General features: G+C 46.6%; 1 protein-coding gene across 3 annotated transcripts in view; it reads right to left on the reverse strand.

Annotated features, from left to right (window-relative positions):
• Positions 1-3,097: 3,097 nt before the first annotated feature.
• ESCO2 (establishment of sister chromatid cohesion N-acetyltransferase 2) overlaps positions 3,098-19,274 on the reverse strand; it is a 224,337-nt gene continuing 208,160 nt past the window's right edge. For all 3 annotated transcript variants that reach the window (XM_086928046.1, XM_086928047.1, XM_086928048.1), the window contains exon 11: positions 3,098-3,734. In XM_086928046.1, coding sequence (XP_086784172.1) covers positions 3,602-3,734 — 133 coding nt within the window. In that variant the 3' untranslated portion in view covers positions 3,098-3,601. The remainder of the gene's footprint in view (positions 3,735-19,274) is intronic.

A 19,274-nucleotide genomic window follows, 5' to 3' on the forward strand; every position in this document is an offset into this window, starting at 1 on the left:
CTCTTTATCCAGACAAGGCACCATGACTGGATCAGATCCAAACAACTGCAATTTGTTTTTCTTCCCTTCACTTTTACTTGCCAATTGATGCTATGATGATAACTGTTTTAATGGACTTCCTACATCCCTCCTTTAAGTTATTTGTTTCAGCAGCGGGAGGGAGCCCCATCGGTAAAGGGGAATTGATGATGACGAGTGGCGCTGACTGCGAGTTCAACTGAGCAGTTGTCAAGGAACTCCTTTTCTTTGGCTTGACCAGCTCCCTGTCAGACTTTTTAATGGCATTTCTGGGTACATCATCAGAGGCCTGTGGTTGTTGCAGACCTTTCTTTTCAGATTTTTCGCCCTCCTAGTTTAGTTTGAGGGTTTTGTTTCTTTAATGGGAAGACTCTTCACCTGAAGAAGCAACTTCTGAAGTTTTCTTTTTCGGAAACTACCAGCTAAAAACTGGATAAAATAAGTTTCTGGGCTCTGAAAAGACTCCCTTCCATACAATGTGTGGTTGTGAATGTAAGGTATGATGGCCTCTGTGGGAGTGGGGATTAGTGTGATTTAACCTCATTGGTTGAACTTTGAGGTATCTTCCAGTGAGATAAATGGGATACTAAATAGATTTTTCTGTATGGAAATTAGATCTTACTGCAGTGATATTACCATTAGACTCAACTCAAAGAGGGGGAATGATTCAAGCATGTAAATATATGAAACATACAATGGTGGACAATAATCATATATCTGCTTTACTTGTAATAGAGGAAGTGTGTGAGAACAATTTCTCAGCCACAATTCATTTGTTATAATCTTTTCCCTAGAAACTGGACCAAGTAAACGCCAAAACGGACGCCAGGCAGCATCACTGAGGCCATAAAGCACCCGCCTCGGCACAGCAACACAAGTTTCAGACCTTCGAGGTCAGAGGGCATACTGACATTGATGTAGGATTGCAGTACTAAAAAAAGATATATTTTAGAACCTTATTAACTTTCCCTATCACTCATCCATCAAATGGGGACGCAGGTACGGAATCTGCAGGTAGACCGAGTATCTACCAGAAAGATTGTTACTGCAACCTTTTCTTTTAATGGAAATTTTACCTGGAGAGTCCTCACCTGTATTAGAGAATTCACAGCAATACTGTGCTCAGGAGGACTGATGCATAGTTACATAAGAAAATGTTGCAGAACGGACCTGGCAATGTGTCCTTCCCTGCACACCTATAATCAAAGCAGTAATGCTTTGCAGAGGTGTGCAAGGAAGCCCATGTTGCAGCCTTATAGATTTTGGAATTGGGATCTCTCTGGCAAGTGTAGAAGTGGTAGACTTAGCCCTGGCAGAATGCGCTCTGTTCCCTGCAGAAGCTCTTTCTCGGCTAAGGTGTAGCAGATCTTTATACAGTGGATAATCCAACATGAGAGTCCTCTTTTATACTGCCTTACATGTTTTGGCACCACAGTACCAGACAAAGAACTGGTCATCAAATTGAAAATCTGCGCTGCGATCCAAGTAGTAATTACCGACCTACTGGGAATCCAACCGATGCAAAAGCTTCTCCCCTTTCATAGGATGACAAACCATCAATCAATCAAACAACATTTGCATAGCGCAGCAGTGTCACCCCGTAAGGGTATCTGGGTAATGTGTCTCCGCCTAAGAGCCAGGTCTTGAGTCTCTTTCTGAAGTCTGCCAGTGAAGGGGGTGTACGAAGCAGATGGGGAAAGTCGTTCCAGGTTTTGGCAGCAATGTAGAAGAAGCAGCCACCGATGCGAGGGCGAGTGAAGAGTAGCGCAGGTGTCTAGAGGGCTGATGGAAGCTCAGTCAGTGGTGGATGTAGGCAGCTTCTAGTTAGTGTAGGGCTTTGTAGGCATGTGAGGGTCTTGAACTTGCATCATTCTCTGGATGGGGAGCCAGTGGAGGTCTCAGGTGGGGGTTTGTTTTGGGAGGTCCAGGATGAGTCTAGTTACAAGATCCTCTATGGTATGGAGTCATCTGAGGAGCAGGGTGGAGATGCCAGCGTAGATGGTGTCGCCGTAGTTGAGGCAGCTGGTGAACAGGGCCTGAGTAATAGTCTTTATGGTGTTGGTTGGGATCAACATGAAGATTCTGTGGAGTATGCTAAGTGTGTGGAAGCAGGAGGAGGAGGAGACTGCGTGGACTTGTCGTTTTATGGTCAGATGCCAGTAGAGCATGATGCCGAGGTTGCGTACACGGTTGATTGGTCGGTCAGTGAAGGAGCAGGTCCGAGTTTTCCCGAAAGATCAGTATTGTTGGAGTTGAGTTGGAAGCAGTCTCTCATTCATTTGGCTACGTTAGTCATGGCGTAGCAGAAGTTGGTTCTGAAGGGGTCCTCTGTGAGCGAGAGGATCAGTTGTGTGTAGCATGCTTAGTAGATTATGTTGAGTCCATGGGATATGAGGGATGATTCTTGTGGTATGCTGCATTTGATGTCTTGGGTGCGGTGACAAGAGGCATCCGGATGCTGTGTGTGCGTCCTGCGAGGAAGGATGGGATCCAATTGAGGGTGTCTTGATTAATGCCTATATTCTGGAGTACCATCTAAAGGTTGGAAATTGATTCAAATCTCACTAGGGAACCACAAAGGGAGTTGGAGGAAACATTTGTAAAACCTTTGAGGAAGCGCCTAACAATAGAGGAATGCTGGTCCAGCAGAGGAATGAAGACAAGGCAGCTAAATACTCCTTCACAGTAATTGCTGTATGTTTTATGAATGTGTTATTTATATAGCACAGACAGCGGTAAAAGAAGAGCACTCTACAAAGTCCAGGCACAGATCCTATCACTGCAATAGCGGAGAGGTAAGCTCAATTCTGGGAGAAGAGGATTCTTACTGCATTGTTAAGTAGTGTGTTTTAAGGGGTGCATATTCAGCTCTTTCCTACTCTGGAGCAGGGTAGGGGTGGTCCTAATAGTTACCGGGATTTTATATCCAGATCCTGGGAGTATAATAGAAGGCATGGTTGTCTTTTTTTTTTTTTACACTTCTAAATTTACAAGTTCAGAACGAAAAATACTGTATTATGTATATAAGAATTTTTTTTTATTCAAATATAAAAAAATACTTGTACTATGAGATAAGAGCTCTCGAAGTCACTGTACTTTTATTGCTTATTTTAATATTTTGCACTTTTAAAAATGGTGAAAAACAGGTATCCCTAGGCTGAAAGAAAGCACTGGACACAGGTAGTAAATGCTTGTAGTCCTCACAAATGACTCCCCTTATAAGCATTAACAGAAAAGTTCCAGAATGTTGGCAGAGTTTTATTTAACCACATTAAGGAAACAAAAGGGTCTTTCATTAAAACAATGGAAATAAAGTAAACCTGATAAATAAACGTGCAATAGACTTAAATAGAGGAACAAATCAAACAAATCTATTTTTAATATAATCTCTCCAAACAATAAACTTTTATTATAAAGATGAATTATGTACACATCCAAAACTAAGACCATTACAACTATACAATGTTAAATCTCAGCAGTTCTTATGTTACTGATCTAAAACTAAACACACTGTGCCGTTGTCATGTTCCACATCATAAAATGTAAAGACATAAACAAAATGTGTTTGTACAAGTTTAACATTTCAACTTATGAAATTGTAGACCATAAAGTTTGGAGCTTTGCAATACGTTGTTGCAAACAGCTTTCCATCTGGTGTAGGATCCGAGAAAGCAATTTCATCCAAACTGAGGAACGAGCCGTACATGAAGTTACCCCTAAAAAAATGAAAAAACAAAACAATTTTTTGTAGACTTCGAGAAATTCAGCAGGATAAGATTTTTTTTAAAAAAGCATAATCCTCAAAGCTTTATATACGTTGTAGGCAAGTTCATCCAATGTGTGATGTTGCATCAGTGTGCAATAAAAGAAAGTTACTTGTGTATAATCTTACTTCTCAGTCATGGAAACGAATATGCTACTTACCAATATGCATCTGTTCTTGGCATGTAGGGCTGCTGACATTCATATCTGTGCATAGATCGCCGCCTAGTGTTGGGTCCGGATGATCGCACATTGTTGTCCTGGAAGAGTCTTCGAAGTATCACGAGATAGGTGGCTCCTCCCCTGGACTACAGTGCGCATGGGCATCGACTCCATCCTCAGATTGTTTTTAGCCATCGTGGCCAAGATGGAGTGAAACTTAGTGAATGATGACCATGCTAGAAGTATGTGTGAATGCTGCAGCTGCTACAGGCGCCGGGGAGGAGGGCGGGCGATATGAATGTCAGCAGCCCTACATGCCAAGAACAGATGCATACTGGTAAGTAGCATATTCGGTTCAAGGCATGTGGGCTGCTGAATTCATATCTGTGCATAGAATACATAGCAGTCCCTCCATTAACGGCGGCCGCCTGTGCCAGCTGCAGCAGTTTGGAAAAGTGTTTTTAGAACAGCCTGCCCTACAGCTGCCTGCTGTTTGGAGTGCACATCTACACAGTAATGTTTTGTAAATGTGTGTGTGGTAGACCATGTGGCTGCTCTACATATGTCTTCCAAAGGAGTATTTCCAAGGAAAGTCATGGAGGCCCCCAACCTTCTGGTGGAGTGGGCCCTTGGTGGAATGGTGAGTGCGCGCTTGGCTTTCTGATAGCAGATCTGAATACATTTAACAATCCACATGGCTATACCAGACTTGGAAATGGGGTTACCTTTGTGTTGTGGCGCAAAGGCAACAAACAGTTGTTTAGTCTTCCTAAAATCTTTGGTCCTATCAATGTAGTACATTAGGGCCCTTTTGACGTCAAGTGTGTGGAGCATTCTCTCCGCAAGTGACTCTGGATTTTGGAAGAACACCGGTAGTTCTATAGTTTGGTTGATATGGAACTGAGACACTACCTTAGGAAGGAATTTAGGGTTAGTGCGAAGCACCACCCTGTTAGAATGAATTTGAATAAATGGCTCCTGGATAGTTAGCGCCTGGAGTTCACTAACTCGTCGTAGCGACGTAATCGCTATAAGGAAAGCCACTTTCCATGTCAAGAATTGAATCTCGCAGGAATGCAGTGGTTCAAAAGGGGGACCCATCAGCCTGGTGAGGACCACATTGAGGTTCCACTCTGGAGCTGGTGGCGTCCGTGGAGGAATGACACGTTTGAGTCCTTCCAGAAAGGCCTTAATGGCAGGCACCCTGAAAAGTGAGAGGTGCTGTCTGTTTTGGAGATAAGCAGCCATTGCAGATAAATGTGTACGAATGGAAGCATAGGCCAGATTACATTTGTACAGATGTAAGAGATAACAAATGATGTTTTGAATAGATGCATCCAGCGGGTTAATGTTGTGGTCTGCACAATAAATGACAAACCACTTCCACTTCGCCGCATAGCATGCTCTGGTGGTGGGCTTTCTTGCCTCCCGATGATGTCCATACAGTCAGGAGGTAAGTTGAGGTAGCCAAACTCTAAGACTTCAGGAGCCAGATCACCAGGTTGAGCTGTTGCGGATCTGGATGCTGTATGTCGCCATGGCTCTGCGTCAAAAGCCTGGTTGTGAAGCGCAGCCTTTGATGCAGTACCACGGACAGTTCTAGAAACGTGGTGTACCATGGTTGGCGAGCCCACGTCGGAGCAACCAGGATGAGAGTCATCGAGTGCTACTTCAGCTTGCGTGCCACCAGCGGTATTAGAGGTGCTGGGGGAAAAGCGTACTCAAATTTGCCTGACCAGTTCATCCATATCGCATTGCCTTGCGATTGTGGGTGTGGAAACCTGGCGGCAAAGCTTCGCCATTTTGCGTTCTCGTTTGTGGCGAACAGGTCTATCTCTGGATGACCCCACCTTTGGAAGTACGGGTGGAGTACTGATGGATGTATCTCCCACTCGTGCATTTGGTGGCTGTACCTGCTGAGCAGGTCCGCCATCTGATTGTCCTTGCCCGGGAGGTGTTCTGCCGTGAGGAAGATGTTTCGCTGAATGGCCCACTTCCACATGCTCTGAGCCAGATGTGGCAACTGTGGAGAGTGTGTACCTCCCTGCTTCTGAATGTAGTACATGGCCGTCATGTTGTCCGTCCGGATCAACACGAGCTTGTTGCACAGATGTACTTTGAAGGCTTTTAGTGCCATGAAGATCGCCATCAGTTCTAGAACATGGATGTGCATCTTCCTTTGCTGCGGTGTCCATAGTCCCTGCACAGTGTAATGGAGTACATGAGCTCCCCATCCCTGGAGAGAAGCGTCAGTCGTCAGGATGATCTGTGGCACAGGCTCTTGGAACGGTCGTCCCTTGCAAAGGTTTTGTGGATTCCACCAATGCAGAGAGTTGTATGCCCGACCGCTCACCAACACTAGGTCTTTCAACTGTCCGTGAGCCTGAGTCCACTGACGTGCTAAGCACTCCTGAAGCGGGCGCATATGTAGTCTCGCGTGCGGGACTATGGAGATGCAGGAGGCTATCATGCCTATCAACTGCATGAATACTCGCGCTGGAAGCGCGTGTTGAGGTCTGAATTTTTGTATTAGCGATTGAATGCTGCTGACCCTCACTGAATTCAGCTGCGCTGTGGCTGCCAGAGTGTTTATCGTCGCACCCAGATACAGCCGTATGTGGGCGGGTTGCAGGTGGGACTTTGGGTAATTCAGTGAGAATCCCAGATCGTGAAGAAGGTGAATGGTGTGGGACATGTGGGCGGCACACTGCTGGGCCAACTTTGCCTGGATTAGCCAGTCGTCCAGATAAGGGTAGACGTGAACATTCTGTCTCCGTAGGTGTGCCTCCACTGTCGCCAGGCACTTTGTAATCACCCTGGGTGCTGTGGTGACTCCGAAAGGTAGAACCTTGAACTGGGAATGTTGATTTTGGATGGTGAACCTGAGGTATTTTTTGTGTGACGGGTGCAGCGGAATATGAAAATACGCATATTTCAGATCTAAAGTTGCGAGAAAATCTCCCTGACTGAGCAACGGTAGGACTTGCTGTAGTGTTAGCATGTGAAAGTGCTCCGACAGAATGTACTGATTGAGGGGTCTGAGGTCCAGTATGGGTCTGAGGGACCCGTCCTTTTTTGGTATCAAGAAGTACAGTGAGTAAACTCCTGTGCCTCTTTCTTCCGCAGGCACGAGCTCGATTGCTCCTTTTTGCAGCATGACGAGGACCTCCTGCTGCAATAAGTGCAAATGCTCGGCAGACATAGGACGGTGTCTTGGGGGTATGTTGGGTGGAGTGGATGTTAACTCCAGACAATAACCATACTGTATATGCTGTGTGACCCACCTGTCTGTGGTGATGGACTTCCAGACTGGCAGGAACTGTTGAAGTCTCCCCCCGACCGGTGTTGCGTGGTCAGGGGGCAGTGACAAGGTGTCACTGTTTGTTAGTGGCGGAGGATCTGGAGTTGTTTCCACGACCTCTGCCTTTGGCGCTGTTTCCACGATATCCACTTCGACTTTGTTTGGTGTATGTGGTCTGCGTGTTGCCTTTATAGTACTGTGTGGTTTGGGAGAGCTGGCCTCTGGGAACACCTCTAGTGCTTGAGCGACGAAAAGAACCACCCCTGAACTGCTGGGACTGCAGATCCCCCATGGACTTAGCAGTTTCAGTGTCCTTTTTGATCTTCTCCAAGGTGGTGTCCACCTCTGGGCCAAATAGATGATCAGGGTTTACTGTCTGATTAAGAATGGTGGTCTGTATCTCCGGCTTAAATCCTGAGATTCTGAGCCAGGCATGTGGTCTCAGCATGACACTAGTGTTGATAGCTCTGGCCGCGGTGTCAGCCGCGTCCAGTGCACATTTAATAGAAGCATTGGATATCAGCTTCCCCTCTTGGATGAGCATCTCAGCTGCCTCTTTGTATTCATCTGGCAGGTGCTCCAACAGGGTCTCCAGTGTGTCATAGTGTGCCCTGTCATACCTTGCTAGAAGTGCTTGTGTATTTGAAATGCGCCAGATATTGGCCGCTTGAGCTGCCACCCTTTTCCCTGATGCCTCAAACACCTTAGATTCTTTATCTGGGGGAGGAGCATCACCCGTTGTTTGTGAATTAGCCCTCTTCCAGGAATTAGAAACAACAAGAGAGTCCAAAGGCAACTGTCCCTTGATGTAAGTAGGGTCACTAGGTGCCGGCTTATACTTCTTCTCAATTCTAGGGTTTATCACCCTGGCTCTCGTAGGTTCTTTAAAGATCTCCCCAGCATGCTTCAAGACACCCTTCAACATAGGCAGTGTCTTGCCAGTCCTCTCTGAGACGAAAAAGGTGTCAAAAAGAAAGTCCACTTCAATGGGGTCAGCATGGAGCTGGACATCATGATTCTTAGCTGCCCTTTCAATGAGGGCATTAAACGCAGCTGAATCCTCTGTAGGCGACGTTTTTACAGCATACATCTGAGTGTTTGGGGTAGAGTGAGGATCACATGGGTCAGCACCAGCTGCCCAGGGTTCATTGGTATCATCTGGCTCAGTGTAGACAGGATAGCTGTATTCATCATCATCACCTTCCCCAGTGTCCGCATCTGAATAAGTGGGTGAGACATCATGGCCACGTGGAGAAATCGGTTCCACAAGAACAGGAGTGGAAGTGGAATCGTTCTTTTTCTTCAGTGGAATTTTATAGGACTCCATTGGCTGTTCCGGGGCAATTTTCCGCGTATGAAGGGAAAGTCTGCCTGTTTCGGCATCGATAAAATGTTCTTGCTGTTCTTCCAACAAAGATTGTCGATGCTTTACGGCCGGGACCACCGTCGTCGACTTCGTCACCGAGGACACCTTCTCGGGCACGTTGGTGACCATCCTAGGGGTGAAAGCCTTCGGCGCCACTTTCGGCGGCAACGTGAAGAGAATGGGCGTCGACGCTTTCTGAGGTTTATCGACAGGCTTCGAAGGTGGAGGATGTTTTGGCCCGACACTTGAGGCCTTGTCCTTGATGCGCTTCAGGGAGTCCGCCACTTGCTTGGAGAAAGCGGCGGACGGCTGCGTCGAGTCGAAGGAATCCTTCGAGGCACCACTAGACGTGGACTCGTGGGTTGGGCCGCTCTTGGCCTTGTCTTGTCGACGTGGAGTCTCGAGAACCTTCGGGTCACCGAGCCCTTTGTCGGTGTCAACCGTCTTCGGCGCCGATTTGCTCGGCTCGACCGCCTTGACCTTTGTCTTCCGCGTGCCAGACTTCGTCTCGATGCCCTTGAGCTGTTTCTTCGGATCGACAACACCCTTTTGCTTCGTCGGTGCTGACAGGTCCGAGGGCTTTGATCTGACCAAAGCAATACGCACTTTTGCTTTCGAGTGGGGCACCAGTGCTTTCTCTTGTGTCGAGACTGGTGTCTTCACTTTCGGTTTCGATTTCGCAGGGTGCGGCTCAATAGCAATGTCCGTAGCCGAGCCCGAAGGCGGGGCCGTAGAACCCACTGGAAGATCTTGGGTAAGGCCTAGTGGCGATCCCTCGACCTGAGCCTTTTGAAGCGTTTCGGCCCCAATGTCAGTTTGTTAGCGCTTTGCTCGAGCTATCTTCCATGGCCCCAAAGGCCCCATCGTCGTCTCCTACCTCGTCAACGACTTCTTCCGCTTCGAGCATTTCAACGTCCGCGTCGTAGTTGTAGTCTACCTCCGACGCGGGATTCGACAGGTTCTCACTAACTTCCCGGTCAGCTCCCTCATCATCCCCGGCATCGAATATGTTCACATGTGCCAGTGCAGTCTGCTGGGCCTCCTGGCGCGCAGCGCGACGATGCACAAGAGTCTTCTTGGATCGAAATCTTGAACAAGCCATGCAGCTGGCTTCATCATGATCCGGCGACAGACACTTGCACACCGGGTGGACACCGGGTGGACATCGATGTGGGGATACTTGGAGTTGCACACGGGACATCTCTTGAATGGACTCCGGTCCATGATGGTCCGTCGATAAGGTCTTTGGCGTCGACTGGGCCTTCAGCGGCGAAAGCACGCGGCTTTCTGGAATCCGGCTCGGAGCTGAGCTGGAAGAATCGGGCACCGAACGCAAAACTATACCGACGAGAAAAACTAAAGGCCTTTTGGCCGTAAGAAAGTTTTATATCGATTCCGACTAGAGTGAACCAATATACATCCGAACCCAATGGCGGAAAAAAACAATCCGAGGATGGAGTCGATGCCCATGCGCACTGTAGTCCAGGGGAGGAGCCACCTATCTCGTGATACTTCGAAGACACTTCCAGGACAACAATGTGCGATCATCCGGACCCAACACTAGGCGGCGATCTATGCACAGATATGAATTCAGCAGCCCACATGCCTCGAACTCTTCATTAAAGTCATGAGTACTACACTGTCTTACCGACTAATAGTTCTTTAAAAAAGGGGACACTATCTGCTATCTAGTGACCTTCACAAACTCATTCATAGACCTTTCTAAAGGCAAAACTTAAATAAAACAGGGACGATGCAAGTACACAACACACACATACCATGGAGTCTCAATCCAACAAAGACAAAGGTAGACTGAATTATGCCAAAACTACCCAAAATGTACAAAATTTGTATGGATTCCCATCACTCACCAGTCCCGGCGACATGCTTCATCATCTGGGTCTCCTTTAACAGGGCTAACACTCCACCCTAGTGATGGAGGAGCCCAAGGATGTATATAAAGTATACAACAAGACAGATGTGAGCAAGATATTAATGCATCAAGTGTATGGGAAGAAAGAATATGCAGTGCAAAAAAAGTGTAGTGTGAACGTTAAAATTGTTGCGTAATAGGACTACAATTTTTATTCTTAGACTATTACGAACAAATGTTAAAAACAGTGCAATTGGATGGTTTCAGTATGTATTGGTCAACATGTTTCAGCACTTATGAGGGCAAGAAATGTACCCAGTGCTTTCGTCAAGACCTCTATAGAATGAATTGCTATTGCAACAGTGAACAAAGCAATGTGAATTATAATAAAAGGATACACTGTGAATCAGTTCTCTCACAGTTGCCAATCTTCTCACCCTTTGGATAAATTCCAAAAGGTATGGAGAAATCGCCTCACCCCACCTGGCAACAGCTCAGGGTAAAAGAGGCACCGCTCTTTCCGTCGATACCTATCTTCTAAGCCGTTGGGGAGGTGAGAGTGTATGTGTGTGTATATATAAAGGAGAGCACTTGATCTGTTTATGCTGGTAATAAACCTTCACTGCAACACGATTCACGGTGTGATAGCGTTTCCTTAATCTTCATTCGAAGCGACTTCAAGGGAGAGGTGGTCTGCGCCTGCTTGTGCCCGCTATGATAGTGGTCAGGATTTTCCTCCATATATATATGTGTGTGTGTGCTCTATATATACTTATTGTCCACATTTAACTAACACATCACAGCGTCCCGTCTGCCTCCTTTTCCTAAGTACCCGTAAACAACTGCATATTTTATTTTCACTGTAAATACACTGTGCACAGAAACATCACTATAGGTAATAGACATACACCAGTGCAGTGAACATCTCACACCACGCCACACACCAGGCAATCCCCGGCCGTCAGTGAACAGCACTTGCAATATTAATTAACACTGACAGGTCCCCGCTCATAATCCCGAAATCAGCAGGTGCGTTGATCCACAAACATTAGTTTTACTGCATTGGGGTTAAGGGCCAAACAGGGCACGCACGCTACACTCGAGTACTTACTGAGTCAGGATAATAACAGGTGTAGTCAACCCCTCAGAGCGCACCAGAGGATCTGACATTTTTGAGGTTACAGCGCAAGCCCAATCAGCAGGCTTATATGAGCAGACATGTCGACCGTGAATGTAGGAACACAGGGGATTCGCTGACACATGGGCCTGACATACATAAAACATAATTGGTGTAAAGTGGGGTTTTGCAATGTTCGCTATCACAGTAATGTTATGCACAATGATCCACATTTTATAATTTAAGCACGAAGTATGTTGTGTAAAAATGCTGCTATCTTCTGTTATATGTGAATCAACAGTAACAGTAGAAAGACTATCCATGTTGGCTCAAAATGTGCAAGTCATATGTCAAGCAGCGTCATCACCTAGGGTGTAACCATGTAACTATAGCAACTGCTATTAGCATTAACTGAGACTACCCAATCAGTGATAATGTGCTTTTCTGTATATATAAGTATGAATGTCAGTATGCTATTGTTGGTGAACAAGGCGGCAGGAGTCCGTCGAAACGCGTCTGAGCAGAAACTGAATTAAGGAATAAATACGTTTGAACTGAAACTCACGGAGTCAGCGCCTTCTTTAATCAGAAGTTTGGTATGGTAAAAAATATATATATATATATATATATTTGCTACCTGCACCCACATGGCGGTGGCATTGTCCGCTATCCCAGATTGCCGCACCATCCCAGGAGTGACATATATCACTACTGTCAAATCTGATTTAGAAGGGAGGGGGGGGGTCTGCCGCTGACCCAATAGTTGTTCGTAAGCCACCACTGCAGGTCCCTCGCAGTTCCCTTCAAAATCTGAACCATGTTAGAGATATTCCCCTTATGCTGCGCCCACTAGAACTTCAAGTCTCAATGCAGAGCCTGCATATGCCAATGGGCATGTGTCACAATAAGGATGCAGGAGGCCATGAGGAACAGCAGCCTCAGTCAGTTTTTCACTAATCCAGGATAAAGGCCGAAACATCTGTATTATGGACCGAATATCCTGGAATTGCCGTTTGGAAGGATAGGCCTAAAACTGCACCATGTCCAGAACAGCTCAGATGAGATGAAAGGGAGCATCTGAGAGGGAGTCAGGTGCGACTTCGGCACGATAGGGAACCCTAGCTACTGCAGGAGGTCCGCCGTAGTCTGCAGGTGAGAGACGACAGCCTCGGATGAAGCCGCCTTCAACAGCCAGTCGTCAAGATTGGGGAAGACTGGCAACCCTAATCTCCGATGATGAGCTGCAACCACTGCCATCACCTTGGTAAACACGCCAGGGGGAACTGTGAGGCCAAACAGAACACAGCGAACTGAATGTGCCTGTGACCCACTGTGAACTGCAGGTAATGCCTGTGGGCAGGCAAGACAGGAATGTGCTAACATGCGTCCTGCAAGTCCAACGCTACCATCCAGTCTCCCGGATCCAGGGCAGACAGGACTTGAGCCAGAGTGAGCATCTTGAATTCCTCCTTCTTGAGGAAGAAATTGAGAGAGCTCAGGTCAAGGATAGGACAAAGGCCTCAGTCTTATTTGGGCACCAAAAAGTAGCTGGAATAGCAACCACAACCTACTTCTGGAGCTGGCACTTTCTCTATGGCCCCTTTGGCCAAAAGATTCGTCACTTCCTGGCGGAGAAGAGAAAGGCTGTCCCCTGTCTGCCTGTCGTAAGTAGGTGGCATGGACGGAGGGGTTGTCTTGAACGGGACGGAGTAGCCCCTTTGGACAATCTACAAAATCCACCTGTCTTGATGTTATGGACTGCAAGCGGGGCAGGTGATGGCGAATCCTGCCGCCCACTGGGAGCCCATGATGATACCCCGGCAGACTAGGAGGGTTTAGAGGCTCTGGCAGTTTGGGGGTGGGAGGGGGGGAGGGGAAGAGAGGGAATAGATGCAGGGATAAGGACACGGCTGTACACCCCTTCCTTGGTCACAAAAGAAGCAAATAGTAGTTTGAGGGTGACGAGGGGCCATTGAAAGGCTCAAGGACCTGGCTGTAGCCCTGTTATCCTTAAAGCGCTCCAGCGCAGAATCTGCTTGGTCTCCAAGAGACGGGAGCCAAAGGGCATGTCCATGAGTGAGGACTGGACAATTCCAAAAAGCTAGTAGTTTTCAACCAGGCATGGTGCTGCAGTGTTTTAGTGGTATCTAGTCCACAGTGAATGGTCAACTTCGCTATATCCCTTCCGTCTGCAACAGCTAGGGGAGAGCACGTCCCGGGCCTCCTCCAGAACCATTGGCAGCACCTGTGCAGCCTTATGCCACAGGGTGTGGGAATACCGGCCCAAAAGGGGGTTCACAGACCGCAGAGCCAGGCTGGTGGAAGATAACATCCTCCCCAAATTGTCTAGCCACTTGGATTCCCTGTACGGGGGTGCGGTAGGGAATGTGCCAGGATTTACATGGGATTTTGAGGCTTGGCACACCTAGCTCTTGGGGTTACGGTGTTGAGTGAGGAAGTTTGGGTCCCTTGGGGCAGTGGAGACGAGCATTTGTCCTATTCACAGAGGCCCCTGTGTGGAGCTTGGACCAGGTCCCAAGTAGGACATCCATGAGGGACGGGAGTAGCAATTCTGAGGGTTACACTCCCAGAGTCCTAGCCCGTAAGAATAGGGCTCAGGCCTGGCGCCAGAGGAGGTGTCAAACGACATCCCTCCGGCTCCCAGTCTGGGATGGGGATGTCACTGCCGGTAAGCACTGTGAGCGCCAGCCTTGGGACTGGTACGGAAAAAGACCGAGATAGTATAACCAGCTGTAGATCTCTGAGGCCCGACTGGTGAACCCAGAAGGTGCCCAAATATGAGGTGCATGGCCTCATAAAATTTAGAGTTGGGCGGGGGTCAGTCTGGCTCTTAGAAACTCTTGGAGGTGCAGATCTGGCCCACGCTTTGGCTTAACCACAGAGCCAGGCCTGGAATGGCGTTGTTCCCTTGTCTAGCTGGCCATCAGCCAACGTGAAGTCGAAGCACACTTTGACGACTTCCTCTTGTGGGACTTCGACTTACCCGAATGGCTCAACAACTAGGAATGCAACTACGACTTCGGCTTTGCAACTGCTCCCGTTACCTTACTCTCGACTGGGACCTTTCTCATCACGGCGTCGCACGTTAAGCTGCCAGAAGCTTGAGGGATCGCTCCCTCAAGGCCTTTGGGTTCATGGCGCCGCAGCTGGGGCATGCCTTCGGGTCGAGGTCCCACTCGAGCTACCAGAGGCAAACAAGATGCAGGTCTGTCTGTCGGTGACAGGCGCCAGAGCTTGAAGCTGACCTTCTTAGAAGACATTTCTGCAACAACAGGAGGCGAGACTTCAAAAAGACTTAGCCAAAACATCTGAAAAATACACAAGTCAAAAAATGACTGCGGGGTAGCTCTTTCCGGATCTCCGCTGGCTGGCGCAGAAAGAAAATTAATGACATCCACATGCTTGGGTGGCACCTAGATAGGCACCGCAAGTCATTTCTTATGCAGATGACACCAAGCAGAGCCGAAGGCCGCCACCTACCGGTGCGTATGGGTAATGCTCACAAAAAATGTCCAGATCCAGTCTGACGGCTGGGGATAATTCCAGGGTAAGGAATCTGCGGCTAGAAGTCTCTATCAGATTCTGATGGCAAAGGAGAAGGGACTATCCTAGCAGACAAAAGTCACTGTGCTGTGGGCTCTGCCAAGATTTAGAATACCACGTTTATTTCCAGTGTATTTAGTGTTAAAGAGATTAGTCATCAAGGTCACTAATTTGATGACGTAAGCCCACATCTAGCATTGTCTGACCACTCCCTTGTGTTGCACACTTTAGGGGGTCCTAGCAAGGTTTTTTCTTTTACTAATTGCACTTATTCCTGCACTAGGTATGTTTGCAAGTTCTCACAAGATTTTCATACAATGACAAAAAGACAGAAGTAGATTGTGAGACTTTCTATAGGCCGTGTGGCAGCAGATGGTAACCTGGACAGTATTCAGTTGGATACTGATAATTTCTGTAGGGGTTTCCTTGTTTAGGACTATTTAATTCCATTTTGATACGTTATTCATTCTGTAAACTTGTCTTTCAAAAGTGGATACAGTGAGCAGTCAAAGTTCACTCCAGGAGGTAGTAAAGTGATTGGAACTTGAATACAGTATGACATTGTACTCACCTTAAATAATCTTAATATATGCCCGAGACACAACTTTTAGGATTGCCCGCTTTAGCAAAGAGCGTTATTGAGTGCAACCCTAAAAATATGCTCTACAGCCACATAGTTCGTCCACCCCATCAGATTTCTTCTGATGTGTCAGTGTGCAAATGGTCTTCACACACACCTAGTCCTTCAAAGTGATATTGAAAAGTTGCCCATCCCACTTCCTCCGCTTCCTACTAGGGGGGTTCTTCTGATGGCAAAGAAAAGAGCATCAAGAAACACTTGATTGTACAGGATAGGCCGAGATAGGCCGAGAGGTTTTCATTTTAACAAAGATTCAAGGGACAGCAAGTAAATCCAGATTTTTAGTTGTTGCAAGGTCGCTTGCTTCATCTTTTATTTTTAAACAGCTGATGGGGTCGGTTAGAGGCGGAGGCAAGGGGAGATGGCAGTGATCTTCATTCCAACGCTTGGGGATTAGTGTACCAGGAAAGAAACATGTGCAAATCCAATAGATCTGGCATTGCCCCAAGCATGCCGTCTCACTCCAACTCAGTCAGCTTCCCAAACCATACCTTGAACGAATGCCCATTGCTCCAATATAACGTTACTTTAATTTGAAAAGAAAAAGCTCACAATGCCTTATTAACACCAGTGTGCATTGGTGCATATATGCTGACCGATGGAAGGACTTTGGGTCCCCCTTCCTTACGGCCTGGTGTGGCAGATTATCCCGTCCCTGCCTCCTTATATATTTTTTTATACACCATTTCGGGACAAGGGACTTCGTCCCCAAGTCCTGTGATGGCTGCCAGCAATATTTTTCTCATGTTGCGGGCAGAGTATCAGACTGCTCGGTCCAGCGGGAGTATGATTCCCGCAATATGGTCCAAGAAAAAAAGCTCCCTGGACCAACCAGAACGATCTTTTAAAAAATATTTTAAAAAATAGGCTTGAGGGACTTTCACAGAAGTCCCTTTACCCCTACCGTCCAGGTATACACATCGGTCGGCCCCCGGACGTCTGACACACACGTGACGACGGCGGACTGCCAAAAACTACTGACATATTAACATTAAATCACAAAATCCATAATCTGAGGGTCCAAGATCTAGCTCCCTGCCAAATTTGGTGTAATTCCTTCTCGCATTCCGTTGTGAATACAAATTCTAAATCAGTGCTACAGCCCCAATTACTTCACTCTGCCAACAAGACACCTTGGAACAAGGTAAGGACGTCACTTGCTTTAAGTCATGGGTGTGCAACATTAATCCAAGAGAGCGATGATAAAAGTATAATTCTGAGATGAAAGAACATGCTCTTTCAACCTTCACTGTCATGCGAGAGATCCGCTGTGCGTTTAACGCGAGTGCATATTAAGTGATTTGCCCAGAATCACAGGTTGAGGTGCCGTTGGGACTTGAACCTGGTTCACAGTTGCAAGGTCAGCAACTCTGGCTTCAACAACGCAACTCCTAAGCATTTCTAATACAGCATCACCCTCCTTCAGCCTCTGAGCTAAAGCCCTTGGCACAGTTTTACTGTTACACCATTTATTGCTCTATCTGTCTTTTGAAGCCAAAACAAATACCTTGTAGTAAATGAAGTGCCTTTTATTACCATTTATTAGTCAAGCTACGACTTTACAAGGGTTACAAACAGTACTGCCCTTCATGACTTGATAATCACAGGTTCATCAGAAATTCAGCACTATTACTTTGTCACTAAATAATTCTATAAAAAAGACTTATTTTTCAAATGTCGCATTTTAGTTGGAAACAAGAAATTCGATGGTTCACAAATGTGTTACCTTCTTACAATGCCTGTGAGTTCATGCGTTGCTCATACAACGCATACGTACTTAGCCTTATATTCATTCTTCATCTCCCAACTTTACTATATGCTGTCTATTTAACAGATTTAATTTTACACATTGTCATGTTCTTTCGGGTACTGCATCTTTAGTTTCAGTTATTATGCCTCTTCATGTGCACGGATTGTACAGTTTTCTTATCCCATTCTTCACAAAAACGTTGCCTTCACATGTGAACCTTCAGAGCTGGTACTTTCAGTTTCTTCTCTCACGTGCTGATCTTCTGGGTTGCTCCATCCCACTCCTATGTTCCAGTTTTGCTTCATAAACCTCCTTTCCCTTTACACGTTGTTTTTTTGCTCATCCTCCTCTTAACGAAAGTGCTGGTTCTACTTTTACACATTTGATTATGTTCTTCCTCATGCCATATTGGGTTCTTTTCACAACCAAAACGTCAGGTTTTAGTTTATCCACGTTTGACGCTTCACGCCAAGGTGCTGAAAATATGATGAACACCAAATGGCACGGGTGAGATGCCAGCTTCTAACCCGTATCCCCCCTAAACTAAGGACGGATGTGCGCCTGGATTTTAAGGGCTATACCACTGCAAAAACATCTTTAGAGTTCCTGTGGTGACCTAAATGTTGGTGTGGTGAAGGGAATACCACCAATGAAGTCTTGTTGTAATAAATTGATGTAAACTGTTGTTCAGTCCCAACTTCTGTGCAATTTATGTAGGGACTGGTTAAAGTCAACTCCAAATCCTTCCATGGGTCCAGGTGGGGGACGCGACCATAAGGTATACTGTTGTGGTTTACTGCTGTGTTTGCTTGTGACTTAGTACATACCAACCAAAAGTGTAGCTTCAGGGGGTTGTTTGGGATGTTACACCCCCCTAATAATTGTATTTTGTAGTAAATAGTTGTCTACAGGTTCTTTAAGTTGGGTATGGTGAGAGGTTTGTCAGATTTCACTTGGAATTTTTACATACACATGTAGAAAAACTTTCAAAGGTCTTAAAAAATGTTATTTTATAAACCATTAAGTATTAAGTAACCCTAACAATTTGCACTCCCACAGCTTAATCTCCCCCCCAATACCCGGCTTCCATTATGATGTTTTTTAACCAGCTTGATTGTTGGTACACCAACATCAAGCCCCAGGTGATGACGGCTGTTTACAGATTGCCATTATTTCGCTGAGTGAGGGAGTGACAACCTTGAATGATGAAATCCCACCCTTGAAGTGATTCAAACACAAGATGACTTTTCATAACTACCCTTTCGATCTTGCTTATGGTGGCCTTGGAGTTCACCACCTCTAAAAATGGACGTGCTTGCCATCTTTTGTCCTTTTCGTACTGCCAAAATAGTGGCATGTTCCAGGACTTAATTTAGAAGGATTCTGAGCTACAGGTCTTAACAGTGAAAGAGTTCAGGATCAACGATCACCTTGGTTTAGCCAGTGGAAAACAGAGCAAGCCCATCACTAAACAGACCCTCTCAACAATCGCTGCGTGTATCACAATGCGTTAGGAATCGGCAGGAAAAGAGCTCCTTGGGGGCATCAGCGTTCCCTCCATACAAGGCTCACTTGAGGCCATACATCACACTGACACAGGGTCTTTCATCCACTGAGGTCTGGATCTTATGGCAGAGAGGATGCTGGTGTTATGAGCTTGCAGTCGGCAATCGCGGGAAGGCTACGAAGCGAAGCTCCGTGTAAACTAAAAAGAAGATGCG

This window comes from Lissotriton vulgaris, chromosome 6 (genome assembly GCF_964263255.1).
Source record: "Lissotriton vulgaris chromosome 6, aLisVul1.2, whole genome shotgun sequence".
Taxonomy (NCBI): domain Eukaryota; kingdom Metazoa; phylum Chordata; class Amphibia; order Caudata; family Salamandridae; genus Lissotriton; species Lissotriton vulgaris.